General features: G+C 49.1%; 1 protein-coding gene across 1 annotated transcript in view; it reads left to right on the top strand.

Annotated features, from left to right (window-relative positions):
• MUC5AC (mucin 5AC, oligomeric mucus/gel-forming) overlaps positions 1-23,954 on the top strand; it is a 51,362-nt gene that overhangs the window by 15,072 nt on the left and 12,336 nt on the right. The window contains exons 19-31 of the mRNA XM_052692775.1: positions 147-196; positions 836-936; positions 1,065-1,216; positions 1,805-1,943; positions 2,436-2,549; positions 2,862-3,041; positions 3,494-3,733; positions 4,311-4,467; positions 5,035-5,163; positions 5,487-5,628; positions 7,013-7,056; positions 7,156-7,356; positions 8,555-14,228. Of these exons, the coding sequence (XP_052548735.1) occupies positions 147-196; positions 836-936; positions 1,065-1,216; positions 1,805-1,943; positions 2,436-2,549; positions 2,862-3,041; positions 3,494-3,733; positions 4,311-4,467; positions 5,035-5,163; positions 5,487-5,628; positions 7,013-7,056; positions 7,156-7,356; positions 8,555-14,228 (7,323 nt within the window). The remainder of the gene's footprint in view (positions 1-146; positions 197-835; positions 937-1,064; positions 1,217-1,804; positions 1,944-2,435; positions 2,550-2,861; positions 3,042-3,493; positions 3,734-4,310; positions 4,468-5,034; positions 5,164-5,486; positions 5,629-7,012; positions 7,057-7,155; positions 7,357-8,554; positions 14,229-23,954) is intronic.

Below are 23,954 nucleotides of genomic sequence, written 5' to 3'. Positions count from 1 at the left end.
TTGGTCTGCTCTAATATGAAATATTTTTAAATATTCTAAACTATTCTGATGAAAACACAGTGTTTGTTTCATTCTTTCAAATTAATTAGGAAACAAATTGAAACTCAGCAAGAAAATCAAACATAAAACCTTTCTCTTTTTTATAGCACTTGCAGTTACGGAAAGCTGAGCTGCATTGGAGAGAAACCATCACCAGGTAACGTACTGCTTAAGATTTTATTTAATTTTCCCTTCACACCTTCAACCTTTTCAATTCTCTGTTTTTGTTATAATGATACAAATACTTTAAGTCTGAAATCAAACAAGAAAACAAACCAATGATTCTGTAACACACCATAACTGTGAAAAAAAAACAAAAAACACTGTTTTCGCTTTCAAGTGATAAAACCATCAAGTTATACCTCCTGGATTACCCAGGGGAAAAGAATACTTGCTCATTTCAGTGAACTTGAGGGGAAAAATGACCGCCTTTTAAATATATTTTTTTAAATTAAAGAACTGAAAGCCAGTCATTGCAAACGTTCAAAGTGAAACAGGATCTTTACTTTCTTGTTTTTCCTTTGGTGAAAAGAAGTGTTTTATGAAGCTAACTGCACATTAGTTTCTATGAACAGTCCAAGCATAAACATAAAACCAAAATGGGTATGACTTCAGAACATTTGTTTTTACCTCCGGTCAAATGCATTCTCTTAAGTTGCATGTATCTGAAACATATGTGTTTTTTTGTTTGTTTGTTTGTTTTTTGTTTGCTAGTTCGTTTTTGAATTTTTAAGGAAACATAAAGATATAAACATAGTTCATTTCACACTTCTCGTGCTTTTTTTCTCTCTTCCAGTCTGTGAACCTCCCATGGTCTATGTTGACTGTGGCAATGCCACTGCAGGTGTCATAGGAGCAGAGTGCCAGAAGAGTTGTCAGACTTTAGACATGGAATGTGTAAGTATAGAATCTGTACATCCAATTGAAAGCATAAGAAACTAGATCTCTTTTATGCTTACCAGTTGTAGATGGACTCTTCCATCAGGGCAATGTCTCAAGTCACATCTCTTACACGGTCTTTACAGTACAAAACCCACTGCGTCTCTGGCTGCATATGTCCTCCTAATTACGTATCAGATGGCAAAGGTGGCTGCATAGTTGCTGAAGAGTGCCCATGTGTTCACAATGGGTATTCCTACCGTCCAGGAGAATCAATCAGAGTTGGCTGCAACAACTGGTAAGAGCATATTAAAACATTATTTTCAAGCCCCTAGAAGGGAACAGTTTAAATTCTAGTTGAATTATAGCTTTTCACTCCAGCAGTATCAAGATTCGTAGGAAAGAATCCTAAATAAAATGATAAATTAAGCAAAAAAATAAGGCCAATTGGGCCCACTCATGGCCATTTTAAATAAAAAGCAAACTGCTTCTGTTTTCAAAGATGCACACAGCACAGAAATTGCATGTGATCAGAATAAAAATTTGGTTTAGATGCTATCATATTCATTAGAGTTAAGATAGCTTTCTTTTTTTCTTCTCAGGCAATACTTATAATTCAATACAACCAACAAGATTTAGAAATGTGGAACACCTAAGTTTCTTCTAACCCAAATTATTCACGTCATCATAAATTAACACTCTTTGGGTAAATTCTAGAGACTGGAGCTTTGCTGCATTTCTGAGAATAAACACACCTTATTTTTTCACTGCAGGCTTAACATTTTTTAAAACTAAAAACAGAAGAATGTACATGTAGAAATATAAATCTGTATAATATGTGAATACCTGTTTTCTACATTTTTTGAGTTCTTTTCATCTTATGTAGCACATGTAGAAACAGAAAGTGGCACTGCTCCGAGGAACCTTGCCTAGAAACCTGTTCAGTTTATGGAGATGGGCATTATACCACCTTTGATGGCAAACGCTTTGATTTTGAAGGAGACTGTGAATATGTTCTAATCCAGGTAACAGATTCCTTCTGTACAACTACCTGAAAGGAGGTTGTAGTGAGGTGGGAGCTGGTTTACTTTTCTGAAAGTTGGAAGCCCTGCCTGTGGCAGGGAGCTTGGAATTGATGGTCTTGGGGTCTTTTTCAATCCAAGCCACTTTGTGATTCTAGGATTCTCCAAGTAATAGGATGATAGGAAATGACCTTAAGTTGCAGCAAGGGAGGTTTAGGCTGGATATTAGGAAAAATTTCTTCTCTGAAAGAGTGGTCAGACTCCGGAATGGGCTGCCCACGGAGGTGGTGGAGTCACTGTCCCTGGAGGTGTTCAAGAAACATTCAGATGTGGTACTAAGGCGTGTGGTTTAGTGGGGGAGTATTACTGGTAGGTAGACAGTTGGACTAGATGATCTTCGAGGTCTTTTCCAACCATGGTGATCTGTGATTCTATAATTCTTGTATAATGCATCACAGAACATCATTAACCCAGAATATCATTTCTCTGTTTCAGAACTACTGTGGCAGAAAAGGTTTGAATCAGGGAACCTTCAGAGTAATCACTGAAAACATTCCATGTGGCACAACAGGAACCACCTGCTCCAAGTCCATTAAAGTTTTCTTGGGGGTAAGCATGTTCTTAAATAAGTTTCACCCAAACTAATTTGCTGGAAGGACTGTTGGGTTGTCCCAGACAGACTGTATAATAAAAGTGTCCCCCAGGTCAGCAAAAATGTTATCACACTTCCATGATCACTGCCAACAATTCTGCCAGGGAAAACAATGGAGGGATTTTTGAAGAGAAGCAGATCAACAGGAGATTTTTGAATACAACATTTTGATGATGATTATTTCAAAAATGGCTACTAACAATATAAAAAAATGGACCTAATGGGTGACTTTTTAAATTGGTCTCTAACTTTTCCATTTCTTGCCCCAGAACTACGAGCTGGTGCTCAGTGATGGACATTCTGATGTCATTCAGAGGTCACCTGGAGGAGAAATGCCATTCCAAATCCGTTCCATGGGCATCTACACGGTTGTTGACACTACTGTTGGTCTGATACTCATGTGGGACAAGAAAACCAGTATATTCATCAAACTTAGTCCCAGCTTTCAGGTACGTTTTAAAATCCAAAACCTGGAGTGGACGCTTCCTGACCCATTTTCATGCTCTATCTCGTGTGGAAATATGGAAATTTAGGCTGCAACTGAAATAGCAGTTATTGCCTATTATCTTTGTAATATTGACTCAGATTCTATATACACATTTTCCATAAATTCTGTTTTTCAACAACAGCATAACAGCAGCTGTATAAGTAGTATCCTTCAAGAAAATGTACTTTGCTGAAGCGGTACATTTAATTAATATTAAGAACAAAAACCACAAGTCTACTCTGCTTCTTTCCCTATCACTTGTAAGGATATCTTAGAAATATCTTTACCTGAAGGGTATTTTGCTGAAGAAGTCCTGCTCATTTTAAATAAGCTTCATCCTGGAGTACGTTCCTCACAGATACTGAGAAGCTGTACCTTGCTGATCTTCGTTATTTTATGTTTATCCCCATGCAGGGACATGTCTGTGGCCTTTGTGGAAATTATGATGGCAATGGAAACAATGACTTCACTACGCGCAGTCAGTCTGTGGTAGGAAATGTGCTGGAGTTTGCCAATAGCTGGAAAGTGTCCTCTACTTGCCCAAATGCCAATCAAACCAAAGATCCATGCACTGCAAACCCATACAGGAAATCCTGGGCACAGAAGCAATGCAGCATCATTACCAGTGAAGTATTTGCAAAGTGTCACTCCCAGGTACGATAGAACTTCAGTCTGCAGAGTTTACATCAATTTTTATGTGGAGCAATTGAAAACACACTAGGATTTGGACTAAGTCATGAATAACAAAGTCAGGCCATGCTCTAGGGAGATTGAATAGAAAGGATATGCACCTCCATTTCTTCTGCTTATGCCAGTTTTCTAACACAACACAAAAATCCATAGGACTTGGTTTCTTGTGTTATAGAAGGGACAGTTACAGATAAATAGCAGGATACATTTTAATTGCAATGGCATCGTTTTCTATTAATAAAAATATCAGCTACATGATATCTACAATTGTGTGCTAGCATGTAGTAATGTAGCAATACTCCTTCTGTAATTGTGTCTTTAACACCAAATCGTTCCTATGGTTATGACTTCCTACTAATAGCTGTCTGCAACGTTGTTCTCTTGATTTTTCAAAATATTATCATAATTTTTTCATTTTTTATCTTTCTAAAATATACAGTGGCCAACTACAGATATTTTCTAAGTTATTTTTTTAGTACTGAAAATACCTTTTAAAAGTGGACAAGTGCAGGAAACAAAACTCAAATATTTCCTCCAACAGGTTGAACCGAATGAATATTATCAAGCATGTGTGGATGATGCTTGTGCTTGTGACACTGGAGGAGACTGTGAATGTTTTTGTACAGCAGTAGCTGCCTATGCTCAAGCGTGCAATGAGCTGGACATTTGCATTTCATGGAGAACCCCATCCATTTGTCGTAAGTCTCACTCCACTTCTTTCTGAAGGGATACAGAGGGAAAGAAAGCAAGACAAGAAACAAACAAAATCAAAGAAACAAACAAACAAACAAAAAAAGTAGGAAGAAGAAAGAAAGGAGGATAAAACTGTATTTGTAGGGGACACTGCTGTATCATAAAAACAGGCAGAAAAAAAACCAGCACAATAATAACAAACAAACAAACAAACAAACAAAAAAAAGCAACACAAAACCCAAAGCAATTTGAGTAAATCACTGGAATCTATTCTATTCAATCTACATAAAAAGAAACCATCTGCCAGTAACTTCACCTGCTGTATTATTAGCGTCCCATTTACTTGCCAGTCGTTATTTTGCATGCTTAAAGTCTAACTCTGTTTGCTGTTTTATAACTTCATTGGGTTCAAAATGTTGTAAAAGTATAACAACAGTATTAAAAGAGAAATAAGACAACATGCTGTTCACCACTTACATGATTGTGCTGATGACATGAGACTTACCCAGCAAAATAACACCAATAGAAATAGATAAAGTTAAGATCCTTTTCTGTCATTTCTCTTTCTCTAGCTCTGTTCTGCGATTACTACAATCCACAGGGGGAATGTGAATGGCACTACAAGCCCTGTGGAGCCCCTTGTATGAAGACCTGTAATAATCCAAGTGGGAAGTGCCTTCATGAGTTGAGAGGTTTGGAAGGTAAACATAATTATGCATATCTCATTCTACTTAGTAAAAAATTAAAAGAGTAAGATGAACAAAATCTGGATTATTCAGTGTATGAAATGTTTATAGCAGAAATTTGAAGACAACCTAACTCCCAGTGAATCATACACTAGTTTGGAGTGAAAATGAGGACAAAATGCTTCCAAAGATTAATCTGTAATCAATGAAATAACAGTAATGGAAAGTGAAATTCCAATTACCACATGGAATAATTTCACTAGATCAGATATTAGCAGAGTGTAGGGTCACTTCTACTTGTGAAAGATCAGCATAAATATGACTCTATTTTTCTGCAGGCTGTTATCCACACTGCCCAAAGAATAAGCCCTATTTTGATGAAGAAACCATGGCTTGTGTTTCTAATTGTGGTTGCTATGAGAATGGAAAACATTACAAGCCAGGAATGCAGATGCCTTCAAAGCAGAACTGCCAAGCATGGTAGGATTAATAAAGATTTTTCAATGTCGAGCCTAAAGTTGCAGAACTTAATTCATCGTGCATTTGGTTTTTTGTTTGCTAGCAAAAATTAGGCTGCTGAATAATGTCTAATTTTCTTCTGTTCCCAGGAATGTAGATGATATGATAAAACGTTTTACTTTAGGGAGATTAATATATATTACTCACTCTGCATTCTTATTACAAACATTATTAAGTAAAAAAAAACAAATAATAATAATAATAATTTTGTAAATAATCTGAGGACTTATATTAAGATATCCCTAAAGTAATTATGTGGAATTATTTAGAAATGAGTACATGTCAATTCTTCATTGTTTTGAACTCATTTCTGTTATTTGCAACAGTCAGCAAGTATTCCTACATATTCCATTAGAATTTATGAATACAAGCTAGCTGTACTTGTTGGGAAAGTCCTGTCAAGCTTTCTATCAAATAGCACAAAGTTAGCAGAACCAGCCATGAATCAGTTAACATTGTCCTGAGACATTTTTGGGAGGGACTCTTCGAGACTGCAGTGACAGGACAAGGGATAATGGTTTAAAGCTAAAATAGGGTAGGTTTAGATTACACTTTAGGAAGAAATTCTTCACTATGAAAATGGGAGGCCCTGGAATGGGTTGCCCAGAGAAGTTGTGGATGCCCCATCCCTGAAAGTGTTCAAGGCCAGGTTTGATGGGGCTTTGAGCAACCTCATCTAGAGAAAATGTCCATACCCATGGCAGGTGGTTCAACTAGATGTCTTTAAGGTCCCTTCCAACCCAAATCACTGTACAATTTTATGACTCTGTGGTCTTCAAAATAGCTATAAATGAATACTGCAAGCAATGCAGCCAGAGTGGCAGAGTCCATTAAGAGCCAATCTGACTATTTACTCAACATTCATGTTACACTTTGCAGCTCAAAGATAGCTTTGATTGCCTCACCTATGTCATCAACAGTACTAAATGTAAACTGTTAAATATATATCTGTATTTGCTTAAGTTTATGCAGTGTACATATGCCCTTAGTCATATAAATGTAAATAAATATATCAGGATTCAATTCTTAACAGATAATAGATAAATTCTTTTTAAAAACTACATTCCCTGAAGGTTTGTCAGAAATCTGATGTAAACATCTGTAACACAGTGATCCTTTCTCAAGTGATATTTTTACTGTACTTTCCCTTCCAAAAATGTGTGCTTATCAAGGAGACAAGAACATTCCTAATCACGCCTCCCCATATCTTTGCCTTGCCTCTAAATGCACTGCTGAGGATACCCTGCAACATGCAATGAACAGCAGACAACAGAAAAAGATGCAGTAAACTGATACTACTAACCAATACATTCAGATTCATTATCTTCTTTTTTCTCTTTTCCAGTGAATGCACAAACCATGGCAAAATATGCAAATATGACGAACATGGTATGTTGAAAAAGTTGTTTTCATAAGAGTACAATGCATTTAAAGCACCCTGCTCTGTGTTTTAGATACCAAAGAATACTATCCTCTTTTGTTTTACAGAATGTGTCTGTGTTTATGAAGGACGGACATATAACTATACAGATATGATCTACAATACTACAGATGGCATAGGAGGCTGTATTGTTGCAACCTGTGGTCCTAATGGAACACTTCAAAGAGCTGTGTTTGACTGCCCAATCTCAGTATCACCCACAATACCGTTTTACTTCAGCACCACTCCGCCTGCCACTGCTTCCACAGGTATAATCTTACAGGTCATAGGAACTTATTCTATGCATTACTGGATAAAATATAACCACTAAATAGCACTGTTATTAGTGTTGGGTTTCAGTCAATATTTGGTAATCAAACTAATACAATACAGAAAATAAAATCACTTCCAAAACACCAGCATAAGAACAACTGCACACTATTTTGATACAATTATTTTGTTTGTTTTCACAGCAAACTATAAGAAAGCTGCATGAGATTTATTATCTCTATTTGTAACTATGTACCTGGAATAATCTTTACTGAATAAATAGATCACTCATTATTTTTCCTATTAAATTATAAAATGATTACATTCTATAGAATTCCTGATAGTGTTCATGATATATGTAATTAAAGTACTAAGTAGATCACTCAGATAATGACATCGAGATATTGAAATACTCACTTTTAGAATTCTCCAGTATACTCAAGGTTGGTAATCTCTAATTACTGTGACCACAGTCAAACAAAATACATGTTCAACATAAAATTTTGAATTATAAGTTTTCAAATCTCAGAAACCATCAGCACAACTAGAATTTGTTAGCTATTTTCCAGCTATTTCATGTGAATAGTTAGTCTGCAAAATCTTATGGACTGCTCTCCAATCAATAAATAATTTCTTAAGAGCAGAACTAAAGTACAAAGTGTCGAGTTGCTAATGATGTTGTGTCAGAGATATCTTAAATTCAAATGAAGAAGCAATGGCAATGCCGTGTATTTCATGAGGAATAAATTCATTAGGAATGAAAACTAAACGCACCAGTGAAACAAATGCTGTTCTTTCTGCCACACTTGATGTTCAGGAAAGACTATTAAATACTGAAACAAGACACAAAACCAAGCAATTGCACTGAATCAAATGTAAAAAAAAAAAAAAAGGGGGGGGGGGGGGGGGATTTCCTTCAAAACAGATAAAGTGTGTCTGAGTCTTATTTCAGCACTCTCTAAATAACAAACAATATTTTCATTGAAGTGACTGTTCCAAACATGTCAGTGAGATAAATCACTAGATAATGGATTTTCTATTCTAGTTGATATTAAATTATAATTATCCTAAAATAATTCTTAAAAGACTCAAAATGCAACTAATGGTGTTAAAAAATTTTCAGCCCCTTCAACATAATGAAAATATGTATATGGGAATGTATTCTAAGTTTCAAAATATTTTCTTTAACTCTTTCAGTTACATCATCACCAACGACATCGGTATGTGTTCATGAAGTCTGTCAGTGGTCAGAATGGTATGATGGAAGTTCACTAATACCTGGATTTGACGGTGGAGATTTTGAAACATTCAGTGATTTGAGAGCTAAAGGTTATGAAGTCTGTAGAGCTCCAAAGGCAGTTCAATGCAGGGCAGAGAAATTTCCTAACATACCACTGAAGGACCTTGGCCAAAGTGTAGAATGTAATACAAAAGATGGGCTTATATGTTACAACAAAGATCAAATTTCAACTATGTGCTACAATTACGAAATCAGAATCTTATGTTGTGTTTTTGTACCGTGCTCTTCCACTCCATCCATCACAACACATACCCCAGTTCCAGAAATGACAACCACAACATCAAGTATGATTACCACAACTTCATCTGCAACCACAGAAACAGGAACTACTTCTGTCACAAGCACTTCGGAAACAGCAAGTACCTCCCCAGAGACAATCACTACAATACCTTGCCAACCAAAGTGCAAATGGTCCCAATGGTATGATGTCCATTTCCCAACACTGCACAACAAAGGAGATTATGAAACCTACCAGGACATTAGATCTGCTGGAAAAGCAATCTGCAGAAACCCTGAAAAAATACAATGCAGAGCAGAGAAATACCCACATAAATCTATTGAAGAAATAGGCCAGGTTGTCCACTGCAATGTAACATATGGACTTATCTGCAGAAATGAAGATCAAAAAGGAGAACTGCATATCTGTCTTAATTATCAAGTAAAAGTATTCTGTTGTGATGACTACAGCCACTGCCAATCAAGCGTGACACCTACGGTAATAGAGGAAATTACTACCACCACTACACAAACACCAGCTACTACAACCTCAGAAATTTCAACAACTGCAATTAAAACAACAACACTAGTCACCGTATCTCCTTCAACAGCAGCAATCTGTGTAAAAGAAGAATGTGACTGGTCAATTTGGTATGATGCCAGCTATCCAGGATCGGGATACGATGATGGAGACTTTGATACAGTTCAGAATATAAGAAAACAGGGATATACAGTCTGTGCTAACAGAAAGGCTGTTGAATGCAGAGCGGTAAGATTCCCTGATACACCATATCAACTCCTGGAACAACATATTACATGCAACACTGAAGAAGGTTTAATATGCTATAATAAAGACCAGCTACCACCGATCTGCTACAACTACGAAGTAAGATTTAAATGCTGTAAAAACGTAACAATACCATGCCAAACAACACAAACACCATATTCAACTACAGAAACACAAACAACAACAACAATTTCAACAACAACAACGACACCATACACAGAAATATCAACAACACAATACACACCACAGATACAAACAAAACATAAGACAACCACTATAGAAACAATACCACCAAGAACAGAAAATATTCACAGCGAAACCACATCAACACCAAATCAAAGCACACAGACAACAAAGAAAACAGCCATACCGACAGTAACAACCCCCACCACCACAGCTACAACCACCACAACAACGGAACTCTCCACGAGCACAACCATTAGCACCCTCTCGCCCACCCCTACTCTCATCTCCTCTACCAGCTCCCCCTCCACCACGCAACACACCACCTCCTGCGAACCTGAACTCTGCTCCTGGACGGACTGGTTTGACGTTGACTTCCCCTCCTCGGGGACAAGCCAGGGAGACTTCGAAACCTACCAGCACATCCGCGCTGCCGGGAAGGAAGTCTGTCAGCAGCCAAAACAAATTGAGTGCCAGGCCGAGGACTACCCCGACATTTCCATCGAACAAGTCGGACAGGTTGTGCAGTGTGACGTTCACTACGGACTGGTGTGCAGGAACCAGGACCAGCAGGGCAGCTTTAAGATGTGCCTCAACTACAGGATCCGTGTCCTCTGCTGCCGGTCTAACCCCAACTGCGTATACACCATCACTCCTACCACCAGTCCCACCACCTCCATCTCCACAGGCACCTCCTCCCCTACGTCCTTCATCACCGTCACAACCTCCACCTCCACCGCTACGCCCTCCACAACGGCAACAACACCAACAACCAGCACCAGCACCCTCTCGCCCACCCCTACTCTCATCTCCTCTACCAGCTCCCCCTCCACCACGCAACACACCACCTCCTGCGAACCTGAACTCTGCTCCTGGACGGACTGGTTTGACGTTGACTTCCCCTCCTCGGGGACAAGCCAGGGAGACTTCGAAACCTACCAGCACATCCGCGCTGCCGGGAAGGAAGTCTGTCAGCAGCCAAAACAAATTGAGTGCCAGGCCGAGGACTACCCCGACATTTCCATCGAACAAGTCGGACAGGTTGTGCAGTGTGACGTTCACTACGGACTGGTGTGCAGGAACCAGGACCAGCAGGGCAGCTTTAAGATGTGCCTCAACTACAGGATCCGTGTCCTCTGCTGCCGGTCTAACCCCAACTGCGTATACACCATCACTCCTACCACCAGTCCCACCACCTCCATCTCCACAGGCACCTCCTCCCCTACGTCCTTCATCACCGTCACAACCTCCACCTCCACCGCTACGCCCTCCACAACGGCAACAACACCAACAACCAGCACCAGCACCCTCTCGCCCACCCCTACTCTCATCTCCTCTACCAGCTCCCCCTCCACCACGCAACACACCACCTCCTGCGAACCTGAACTCTGCTCCTGGACGGACTGGTTTGACGTTGACTTCCCCTCCTCGGGGACAAGCCAGGGAGACTTCGAAACCTACCAGCACATCCGCGCTGCCGGGAAGGAAGTCTGTCAGCAGCCAAAACAAATTGAGTGCCAGGCCGAGGACTACCCCGACATTTCCATCGAACAAGTCGGACAGGTTGTGCAGTGTGACGTTCACTACGGACTGGTGTGCAGGAACCAGGACCAGCAGGGCAGCTTTAAGATGTGCCTCAACTACAGGATCCGTGTCCTCTGCTGCCGGTCTAACCCCAACTGCGTATACACCATCACTCCTACCACCAGTCCCACCACCTCCATCTCCACAGGCACCTCCTCCCCTACGTCCTTCATCACCGTCACAACCTCCACCTCCACCGCTACGCCCTCCACAACGGCAACAACACCAACAACCAGCACCAGCACCCTCTCGCCCACCCCTACTCTCATCTCCTCTACCAGCTCCCCCTCCACCACGCAACACACCACCTCCTGCGAACCTGAACTCTGCTCCTGGACGGACTGGTTTGACGTTGACTTCCCCTCCTCGGGGACAAGCCAGGGAGACTTCGAAACCTACCAGCACATCCGCGCTGCCGGGAAGGAAGTCTGTCAGCAGCCAAAACAAATTGAGTGCCAGGCCGAGGACTACCCCGACATTTCCATCGAACAAGTCGGACAGGTTGTGCAGTGTGACGTTCACTACGGACTGGTGTGCAGGAACCAGGACCAGCAGGGCAGCTTTAAGATGTGCCTCAACTACAGGATCCGTGTCCTCTGCTGCCGGTCTAACCCCAACTGCGTATACACCATCACTCCTACCACCAGTCCCACCACCTCCATCTCCACAGGCACCTCCTCCCCTACGTCCTTCATCACCGTCACAACCTCCACCTCCACCGCTACGCCCTCCACAACGGCAACAACACCAACAACCAGCACCAGCACCCTCTCGCCCACCCCTACTCTCATCTCCTCTACCAGCTCCCCCTCCACCACGCAACACACCACCTCCTGCGAACCTGAACTCTGCTCCTGGACGGACTGGTTTGACGTTGACTTCCCCTCCTCGGGGACAAGCCAGGGAGACTTCGAAACCTACCAGCACATCCGCGCTGCCGGGAAGGAAGTCTGTCAGCAGCCAAAACAAATTGAGTGCCAGGCCGAGGACTACCCCGACATTTCCATCGAACAAGTCGGACAGGTTGTGCAGTGTGACGTTCACTACGGACTGGTGTGCAGGAACCAGGACCAGCAGGGCAGCTTTAAGATGTGCCTCAACTACAGGATCCGTGTCCTCTGCTGCCGGTCTAACCCCAACTGCGTATACACCATCACTCCTACCACCAGTCCCACCACCTCCATCTCCACAGGCACCTCCTCCCCTACGTCCTTCATCACCGTCACAACCTCCACCTCCACCGCTACGCCCTCCACAACGGCAACAACACCAACAACCAGCACCAGCACCCTCTCGCCCACCCCTACTCTCATCTCCTCTACCAGCTCCCCCTCCACCACGCAACACACCACCTCCTGCGAACCTGAACTCTGCTCCTGGACGGACTGGTTTGACGTTGACTTCCCCTCCTCGGGGACAAGCCAGGGAGACTTCGAAACCTACCAGCACATCCGCGCTGCCGGGAAGGAAGTCTGTCAGCAGCCAAAACAAATTGAGTGCCAGGCCGAGGACTACCCCGACATTTCCATCGAACAAGTCGGACAGGTTGTGCAGTGTGACGTTCACTACGGACTGGTGTGCAGGAACCAGGACCAGCAGGGCAGCTTTAAGATGTGCCTCAACTACAGGATCCGTGTCCTCTGCTGCCGGTCTAACCCCAACTGCGTATACACCATCACTCCTACCACCAGTCCCACCACCTCCATCTCCACAGGCACCTCCTCCCCTACGTCCTTCATCACCGTCACAACCTCCACCTCCACCGCTACGCCCTCCACAACGGCAACAACACCAACAACCAGCACCAGCACCCTCTCGCCCACCCCTACTCTCATCTCCTCTACCAGCTCCCCCTCCACCACGCAACACACCACCTCCTGCGAACCTGAACTCTGCTCCTGGACGGACTGGTTTGACGTTGACTTCCCCTCCTCGGGGACAAGCCAGGGAGACTTCGAAACCTACCAGCACATCCGCGCTGCCGGGAAGGAAGTCTGTCAGCAGCCAAAACAAATTGAGTGCCAGGCCGAGGACTACCCCGACATTTCCATCGAACAAGTCGGACAGGTTGTGCAGTGTGACGTTCACTACGGACTGGTGTGCAGGAACCAGGACCAGCAGGGCAGCTTTAAGATGTGCCTCAACTACAGGATCCGTGTCCTCTGCTGCCGGTCTAACCCCAACTGCGTATACACCATCACTCCTACCACCAGTCCCACCACCTCCATCTCCACAGGCACCTCCTCCCCTACGTCCTTCATCACCGTCACAACCTCCACCTCCACCGCTACGCCCTCCACAACGGCAACAACACCAACAACCAGCACCAGCACCCTCTCGCCCACCCCTACTCTCATCTCCTCTACCAGCTCCCCCTCCACCACGCAACACACCACCTCCTGCGAACCTGAACTCTGCTCCTGGACGGACTGGTTTGACGTTGACTTCCCCTCCTCGGGGACAAGCCAGGGAGACTTCGAAACCTACCAGCACATCCGCGCTGCCGGGAAGGAAGTCTGTCAGCAGCCAAAACAAATTGAGTGCCAGGCCGAGGACTACCCCGACATTTCCATCGAACAAGTCGGACAGGTTGTGCAGTGTGACGTTCACTACGGACTGGTGTGCAGGAACCAGGACCAGCAGGGCAGCTTTAAGATGTGCCTCAACTACAGGATCCGTGTCCTCTGCTGCCGGTCTAACCCCAACTGCGTATACACCATCACTCCTACCACCAGTCCCACCACCTCCATCTCCACAGGCACCTCCTCCCCTACGTCCTTCATCACCGTCACAACCTCCACCTCCACCGCTACGCCCTCCATAACGGCAACAACACCAACAACCAGCACCAGCACCCTCTCGCCCACCCCTACTCTCATCTCCTCTACCAGCTCCCCCTCCACCACGCAACACACCACCTCCTGCGAACCTGAACTCTGCTCCTGGACGGACTGGTTTGACGTTGACTTCCCCTCCTCGGGGACAAGCCAGGGAGACTTCGAAACCTACCAGCACATCCGCGCTGCCGGGAAGGAAGTCTGTCAGCAGCCAAAACAAATTGAGTGCCAGGCCGAGGACTACCCCGACATTTCCATCGAACAAGTCGGACAGGTTGTGCAGTGTGACGTTCACTACGGACTGGTGTGCAGGAACCAGGACCAGCAGGGCAGCTTTAAGATGTGCCTCAACTACAGGATCCGTGTCCTCTGCTGCCGGTCTAACCCCAACTGCGTATACACCATCACTCCTACCACCAGTCCCACCACCTCCATCTCCACAGGCACCTCCTCCCCTACGTCCTTCATCACCGTCACAACCTCCACCTCCACCGCTACGCCCTCCACAACGGCAACAACACCAACAACCAGCACCAGCACCCTCTCGCCCACCCCTACTCTCATCTCCTCTACCAGCTCCCCCTCCACCACGCAACACACCACCTCCTGCGAACCTGAACTCTGCTCCTGGACGGACTGGTTTGACGTTGACTTCCCCTCCTCGGGGACAAGCCAGGGAGACTTCGAAACCTACCAGCACATCCGCGCTGCCGGGAAGGAAGTCTGTCAGCAGCCAAAACAAATTGAGTGCCAGGCCGAGGACTACCCCGACATTTCTATCGAACAAGTCGGACAGGTTGTGCAGTGTGACGTTCACTACGGACTGGTGTGCAGGAACCAGGACCAGCAGGGCAGCTTTAAGATGTGCCTCAACTACAGGATCCGTGTCCTCTGCTGCCGGTCTAACCCCAACTGCGTATACACCATCACTCCTACCACCAGTCCCACCACCTCCATCTCCACAGGCACCTCCTCCCCTACGTCCTTCATCACCGTCACAACCTCCACCTCCACCGCTACGCCCTCCACAACGGCAACAACACCAACAACCAGCACCAGCACCCTCTCGCCCACCCCTACTCTCATCTCCTCTACCAGCTCCCCCTCCACCACGCAACACACCACCTCCTGCGAACCTGAACTCTGCTCCTGGACGGACTGGTTTGACGTTGACTTCCCCTCCTCGGGGACAAGCCAGGGAGACTTCGAAACCTACCAGCACATCCGCGCTGCCGGGAAGGAAGTCTGTCAGCAGCCAAAACAAATTGAGTGCCAGGCCGAGGACTACCCCGACATTTCCATCGAACAAGTCGGACAGGTTGTGCAGTGTGACGTTCACTACGGACTGGTGTGCAGGAACCAGGACCAGCAGGGCAGCTTTAAGATGTGCCTCAACTACAGGATCCGTGTCCTCTGCTGCCGGTCTAACCCCAACTGCGTATACACCATCACTCCTACCACCAGTCCCACCACCTCCATCTCCACAGGCACCTCCTCCCCTACGTCCTTCATCACCGTCACAACCTCCACCTCCACCGCTACGCCCTCCACAACGGCAACAACACCAACAACCAGCACCAGCACCCTCTCGCCCACCCCTACTCTCATCTCCTCTACCAGCTCCCCCTCCACCACGCAACACACCACCTCCTGCGAACCTGAACTCTGCTCCTGGACGGACTGGTTTGACGTTGACTTCCCCTCCTCGGGGACAAGCCAGGGAGACTTCGAAACCTACCAGCACATCCGCGCTGCCGGGAAGGAAGTCTGTCAGCAGCCAAAACAAATTGAGTGCCAGGCCGAGGACTACCCCGACATTTCCATCGAACAAGTCGGACAGGTTGTGCAGTGTGACGTTCACTACGGACTGGTGTGCAGGAACCAGGACCAGCAGGGCAGCTTTAAGATGTGCCTCAACTACAGGATCCGTGTCCTCTGCTGCCGGTCTAACCCCAACTGCGTATACACCATCACTCCTACCACCAGTCCCACCACCTCCATCTCCACAGGCACCTCCTCCCCTACGTCCTTCATCACCGTCACAACCTCCACCTCCACCGCTACGCCCTCCATAACGGCAACAACACCAACAACCAGCACCAGCACCCTCTCGCCCACCCCTACTCTCATCTCCTCTACCAGCTCCCCCTCCACCACGCAACACACCACCTCCTGCGAACCTGAACTCTGCTCCTGGACGGACTGGTTTGACGTTGACTTCCCCTCCTCGGGGACAAGCCAGGGAGACTTCGAAACCTACCAGCACATCCGCGCTGCCGGGAAGGAAGTCTGTCAGCAGCCAAAACAAATTGAGTGCCAGGCCGAGGACTACCCCGACATTTCCATCGAACAAGTCGGACAGGTTGTGCAGTGTGACGTTCACTACGGACTGGTGTGCAGGAACCAGGACCAGCAGGGCAGCTTTAAGATGTGCCTCAACTACAGGATCCGTGTCCTCTGCTGCCGGTCTAACCCCAACTGCGTATACACCATCACTCCTACCACCAGTCCCACCACCTCCATCTCCACAGGCACCTCCTCCCCTACGTCCTTCATCACCGTCACAACCTCCACCTCCACCGCTACGCCCTCCACAACGGCAACAACACCAACAACCAGCACCAGCACCCTCTCGCCCACCCCTACTCTCATCTCCTCTACCAGCTCCCCCTCCACCACGCAACACACCACCTCCTGCGAACCTGAACTCTGCTCCTGGACGGACTGGTTTGACGTTGACTTCCCCTCCTCGGGGACAAGCCAGGGAGACTTCGAAACCTACCAGCACATCCGCGCTGCCGGGAAGGAAGTCTGTCAGCAGCCAAAACAAATTGAGTGCCAGGCCGAGGACTACCCCGACATTTCCATCGAACAAGTCGGACAGGTTGTGCAGTGTGACGTTCACTACGGACTGGTGTGCAGGAACCAGGACCAGCAGGGCAGCTTTAAGATGTGCCTCAACTACAGGATCCGTGTCCTCTGCTGCCGGTCTAACCCCAACTGCGTATACACCATCACTCCTACCACCAGTCCCACCACCTCCATCTCCACAGGCACCTCCTCCCCTACGTCCTTCATCACCGTCACAACCTCCACCTCCACCGCTACGCCCTCCATAACGGCAACAACACCAACAACCAGCACCAGCACCCTCTCGCCCACCCCTACTCTCATCTCCTCTACCAGCTCCCCCTCCACCACGCAACACACCACCTCCTGCGAACCTGAACTCTGCTCCTGGACGGACTGGTTTGACGTTGACTTCCCCTCCTCGGGGACAAGCCAGGGAGACTTCGAAACCTACCAGCACATCCGCGCTGCCGGGAAGGAAGTCTGTCAGCAGCCAAAACAAATTGAGTGCCAGGCCGAGGACTACCCCGACATTTCCATCGAACAAGTCGGACAGGTTGTGCAGTGTGACGTTCACTACGGACTGGTGTGCAGGAACCAGGACCAGCAGGGCAGCTTTAAGATGTGCCTCAACTACAGGATCCGTGTCCTCTGCTGCCGGTCTAACCCCAACTGCGTATACACCATCACTCCTACCACCAGTCCCACCACCTCCATCTCCACAGGCACCTCCTCCCCTACGTCCTTCATCACCGTCACAACCTCCACCTCCACCGCTACGCCCTCCACAATGGCAACAACACCAACAACCAGCACCAGCACCCTCTCGCCCACCCCTACTCTCATCTCCTCTACCAGCTCCCCCTCCACCACGCAACACACCACCTCCTGCGAACCTGAACTCTGCTCCTGGACGGACTGGTTTGACGTTGACTTCCCCTCCTCGGGGACAAGCCAGGGAGACTTCGAAACCTACCAGCACATCCGCGCTGCCGGGAAGGAAGTCTGTCAGCAGCCAAAACAAATTGAGTGCCAGGCCGAGGACTACCCCGACATTTCCATCGAACAAGTCGGACAGGTTGTGCAGTGTGACGTTCACTACGGACTGGTGTGCAGGAACCAGGACCAGCAGGGCAGCTTTAAGATGTGCCTCAACTACAGGATCCGTGTCCTCTGCTGCCGGTCTAACCCCAACTGCGTATACACCATCACTCCTACCACCAGTCCCACCACCTCCATCTCCACAGGCACCTCCTCCCCTACGTCCTTCATCACCGTCACAACCTCCACCTCCACCGCTACGCCTTCCACAACGGCAACAACACCAACAACCAGCACCAGCACCCTCTCGCCCACCCCTACTCTCATCTCCTCTACCAGCTCCCCCTCCACCACGCAACACACCACCTCCTGCGAACCTGAACTCTGCTCCTGGACGGACTGGTTTGACGTTGACTTCCCCTCCTCGGGGACAAGCCAGGGAGACTTCGAAACCTACCAGCACATCCGCGCTGCCGGGAAGGAAGTCTGTCAGCAGCCAAAACAAATTGAGTGCCAGGCCGAGGACTACCCCGACATTTCCATCGAACAAGTCGGACAGGTTGTGCAGTGTGACGTTCACTACGGACTGGTGTGCAGGAACCAGGACCAGCAGGGCAGCTTTAAGATGTGCCTCAACTACAGGATCCGTGTCCTCTGCTGCCGGTCTAACCCCAACTGCGTATACACCATCACTCCTACCACCAGTCCCACCACCTCCATCTCCACAGGCACCTCCTCCCCTACGTCCTTCATCACCGTCACAACCTCCACCTCCACCGCTACGCCCTCCACAACGGCAACAACACCAACAACCAGCACCAGCACCCTCTCGCCCACCCCTACTCTCATCTCCTCTACCAGCTCCCCCTCCACCACGCAACACACCACCTCCTGCGAACCTGAACTCTGCTCCTGGACGGACTGGTTTGACGTTGACTTCCCCTCCTCGGGGACAAGCCAGGGAGACTTCGAAACCTACCAGCACATCCGCGCTGCCGGGAAGGAAGTCTGTCAGCAGCCAAAACAAATTGAGTGCCAGGCCGAGGACTACCCCGACATTTCCATCGAACAAGTCGGACAGGTTGTGCAGTGTGACGTTCACTACGGACTGGTGTGCAGGAACCAGGACCAGCAGGGCAGCTTTAAGATGTGCCTCAACTACAGGATCCGTGTCCTCTGCTGCCGGTCTAACCCCAACTGCGTATACACCATCACTCCTACCACCAGTCCCACCACCTCCATCTCCACAGGCACCTCCTCCCCTACGTCCTTCATCACCGTCACAACCTCCACCTCCACCGCTACGCCCTCCATAACGGCAACAACACCAACAACCAGCACCAGCACCCTCTCGCCCACCCCTACTCTCATCTCCTCTACCAGCTCCCCCTCCACCACGCAACACACCACCTCCTGCGAACCTGAACTCTGCTCCTGGACGGACTGGTTTGACGTTGACTTCCCCTCCTCGGGGACAAGCCAGGGAGACTTCGAAACCTACCAGCACATCCGCGCTGCCGGGAAGGAAGTCTGTCAGCAGCCAAAACAAATTGAGTGCCAGGCCGAGGACTACCCCGACATTTCCATCGAACAAGTCGGACAGGTTGTGCAGTGTGACGTTCACTACGGACTGGTGTGCAGGAACCAGGACCAGCAGGGCAGCTTTAAGATGTGCCTCAACTACAGGATCCGTGTCCTCTGCTGCCGGTCTAACCCCAACTGCGTATACACCATCACTCCTACCACCAGTCCCACCACCTCCATCTCCACAGGCACCTCCTCCCCTACGTCCTTCATCACCGTCACAACCTCCACCTCCACCGCTACGCCCTCCATAACGGCAACAACACCAACAACCAGCACCAGCACCCTCTCGCCCACCCCTACTCTCATCTCCTCTACCAGCTCCCCCTCCACCACGCAACACACCACCTCCTGCGAACCTGAACTCTGCTCCTGGACGGACTGGTTTGACGTTGACTTCCCCTCCTCGGGGACAAGCCAGGGAGACTTCGAAACCTACCAGCACATCCGCGCTGCCGGGAAGGAAGTCTGTCAGCAGCCAAAACAAATTGAGTGCCAGGCCGAGGACTACCCCGACATTTCCATCGAACAAGTCGGACAGGTTGTGCAGTGTGACGTTCACTACGGACTGGTGTGCAGGAACCAGGACCAGCAGGGCAGCTTTAAGATGTGCCTCAACTACAGGATCCGTGTCCTCTGCTGCCGGTCTAACCCCAACTGCGTATACACCATCACTCCTACCACCAGTCCCACCACCTCCATCTCCACAGGCACCTCCTCCCCTACGTCCTTCATCACCGTCACAACCTCCACCTCCACCGCTACGCCCTCCACAACGGCAACAACACCAACAACCAGCACCAGCACCCTCTCGCCCACCCCTACTCTCATCTCCTCTACCAGCTCCCCCTCCACCACGCAACACACCACCTCCTGCGAACCTGAACTCTGCTCCTGGACGGACTGGTTTGACGTTGACTTCCCCTCCTCGGGGACAAGCCAGGGAGACTTCGAAACCTACCAGCACATCCGCGCTGCCGGGAAGGAAGTCTGTCAGCAGCCAAAACAAATTGAGTGCCAGGCCGAGGACTACCCCGACATTTCCATCGAACAAGTCGGACAGGTTGTGCAGTGTGACGTTCACTACGGACTGGTGTGCAGGAACCAGGACCAGCAGGGCAGCTTTAAGATGTGCCTCAACTACAGGATCCGTGTCCTCTGCTGCCGGTCTAACCCCAACTGCGTATACACCATCACTCCTACCACCAGTCCCACCACCTCCATCTCCACAGGCACCTCCTCCCCTACGTCCTTCATCACCGTCACAACCTCCACCTCCACCGCTACGCCCTCCATAACGGCAACAACACCAACAACCAGCACCAGCACCCTCTCGCCCACCCCTACTCTCATCTCCTCTACCAGCTCCCCCTCCACCACGCAACACACCACCTCCTGCGAACCTGAACTCTGCTCCTGGACGGACTGGTTTGACGTTGACTTCCCCTCCTCGGGGACAAGCCAGGGAGACTTCGAAACCTACCAGCACATCCGCGCTGCCGGGAAGGAAGTCTGTCAGCAGCCAAAACAAATTGAGTGCCAGGCCGAGGACTACCCCGACATTTCCATCGAACAAGTCGGACAGGTTGTGCAGTGTGACGTTCACTACGGACTGGTGTGCAGGAACCAGGACCAGCAGGGCAGCTTTAAGATGTGCCTCAACTACAGGATCCGTGTCCTCTGCTGCCGGTCTAACCCCAACTGCGTATACACCATCACTCCTACCACCAGTCCCACCACCTCCATCTCCACAGGCACCTCCTCCCCTACGTCCTTCATCACCGTCACAACCTCCACCTCCACCGCTACGCCCTCCACAATGGCAACAACACCAACAACCAGCACCAGCACCCTCTCGCCCACCCCTACTCTCATCTCCTCTACCAGCTCCCCCTCCACCACGCAACACACCACCTCCTGCGAACCTGAACTCTGCTCCTGGACGGACTGGTTTGACGTTGACTTCCCCTCCTCGGGGACAAGCCAGGGAGACTTCGAAACCTACCAGCACATCCGCGCTGCCGGGAAGGAAGTCTGTCAGCAGCCAAAACAAATTGAGTGCCAGGCCGAGGACTACCCCGACATTTCCATCGAACAAGTCGGACAGGTTGTGCAGTGTGACGTTCACTACGGACTGGTGTGCAGGAACCAGGACCAGCAGGGCAGCTTTAAGATGTGCCTCAACTACAGGATCCGTGTCCTCTGCTGCCGGTCTAACCCCAACTGCGTATACACCATCACTCCTACCACCAGTCCCACCACCTCCATCTCCACAGGCACCTCCTCCCCTACGTCCTTCATCACCGTCACAACCTCCACCTCCACCGCTACGCCTTCCACAACGGCAACAACACCAACAACCAGCACCAGCACCCTCTCGCCCACCCCTACTCTCATCTCCTCTACCAGCTCCCCCTCCACCACGCAACACACCACCTCCTGCGAACCTGAACTCTGCTCCTGGACGGACTGGTTTGACGTTGACTTCCCCTCCTCGGGGACAAGCCAGGGAGACTTCGAAACCTACCAGCACATCCGCGCTGCCGGGAAGGAAGTCTGTCAGCAGCCAAAACAAATTGAGTGCCAGGCCGAGGACTACCCCGACATTTCCATCGAACAAGTCGGACAGGTTGTGCAGTGTGACGTTCACTACGGACTGGTGTGCAGGAACCAGGACCAGCAGGGCAGCTTTAAGATGTGCCTCAACTACAGGATCCGTGTCCTCTGCTGCCGGTCTAACCCCAACTGCGTATACACCATCACTCCTACCACCAGTCCCACCACCTCCATCTCCACAGGCACCTCCTCCCCTACGTCCTTCATCACCGTCACAACCTCCACCTCCACCGCTACGCCCTCCACAACGGCAACAACACCAACAACCAGCACCAGCACCCTCTCGCCCACCCCTACTCTCATCTCCTCTACCAGCTCCCCCTCCACCACGCAACACACCACCTCCTGCGAACCTGAACTCTGCTCCTGGACGGACTGGTTTGACGTTGACTTCCCCTCCTCGGGGACAAGCCAGGGAGACTTCGAAACCTACCAGCACATCCGCGCTGCCGGGAAGGAAGTCTGTCAGCAGCCAAAACAAATTGAGTGCCAGGCCGAGGACTACCCCGACATTTCCATCGAACAAGTCGGACAGGTTGTGCAGTGTGACGTTCACTACGGACTGGTGTGCAGGAACCAGGACCAGCAGGGCAGCTTTAAGATGTGCCTCAACTACAGGATCCGTGTCCTCTGCTGCCGGTCTAACCCCAACTGCGTATACACCATCACTCCTACCACCAGTCCCACCACCTCCATCTCCACAGGCACCTCCTCCCCTACGTCCTTCATCACCGTCACAACCTCCACCTCCACCGCTACGCCCTCCATAACGGCAACAACACCAACAACCAGCACCAGCACCCTCTCGCCCACCCCTACTCTCATCTCCTCTACCAGCTCCCCCTCCACCACGCAACACACCACCTCCTGCGAACCTGAACTCTGCTCCTGGACGGACTGGTTTGACGTTGACTTCCCCTCCTCGGGGACAAGCCAGGGAGACTTCGAAACCTACCAGCACATCCGCGCTGCCGGGAAGGAAGTCTGTCAGCAGCCAAAACAAATTGAGTGCCAGGCCGAGGACTACCCCGACATTTCCATCGAACAAGTCGGACAGGTTGTGCAGTGTGACGTTCACTACGGACTGGTGTGCAGGAACCAGGACCAGCAGGGCAGCTTTAAGATGTGCCTCAACTACAGGATCCGTGTCCTCTGCTGCCGGTCTAACCCCAACTGCGTATACACCATCACTCCTACCACCAGTCCCACCACCTCCATCTCCACAGGCACCTCCTCCCCTACGTCCTTCATCACCGTCACAACCTCCACCTCCACCGCTACGCCCTCCACAATGGCAACAACACCAACAACCAGCACCAGCACCCTCTCGCCCACCCCTACTCTCATCTCCTCTACCAGCTCCCCCTCCACCACGCAACACACCACCTCCTGCGAACCTGAACTCTGCTCCTGGACGGACTGGTTTGACGTTGACTTCCCCTCCTCGGGGACAAGCCAGGGAGACTTCGAAACCTACCAGCACATCCGCGCTGCCGGGAAGGAAGTCTGTCAGCAGCCAAAACAAATTGAGTGCCAGGCCGAGGACTACCCCGACATTTCCATCGAACAAGTCGGACAGGTTGTGCAGTGTGACGTTCA

This window comes from Tympanuchus pallidicinctus, unplaced genomic scaffold, assembly GCF_026119805.1.
Source record: "Tympanuchus pallidicinctus isolate F22 unplaced genomic scaffold, pur_lepc_1.0 scaffold3, whole genome shotgun sequence".
NCBI classification, from domain to species: Eukaryota; Metazoa; Chordata; class Aves; order Galliformes; family Phasianidae; genus Tympanuchus; species Tympanuchus pallidicinctus.
Note: the sequence above shows the minus strand (reverse complement) of the source record. Positions and strands in the feature narration are given on the sequence as shown.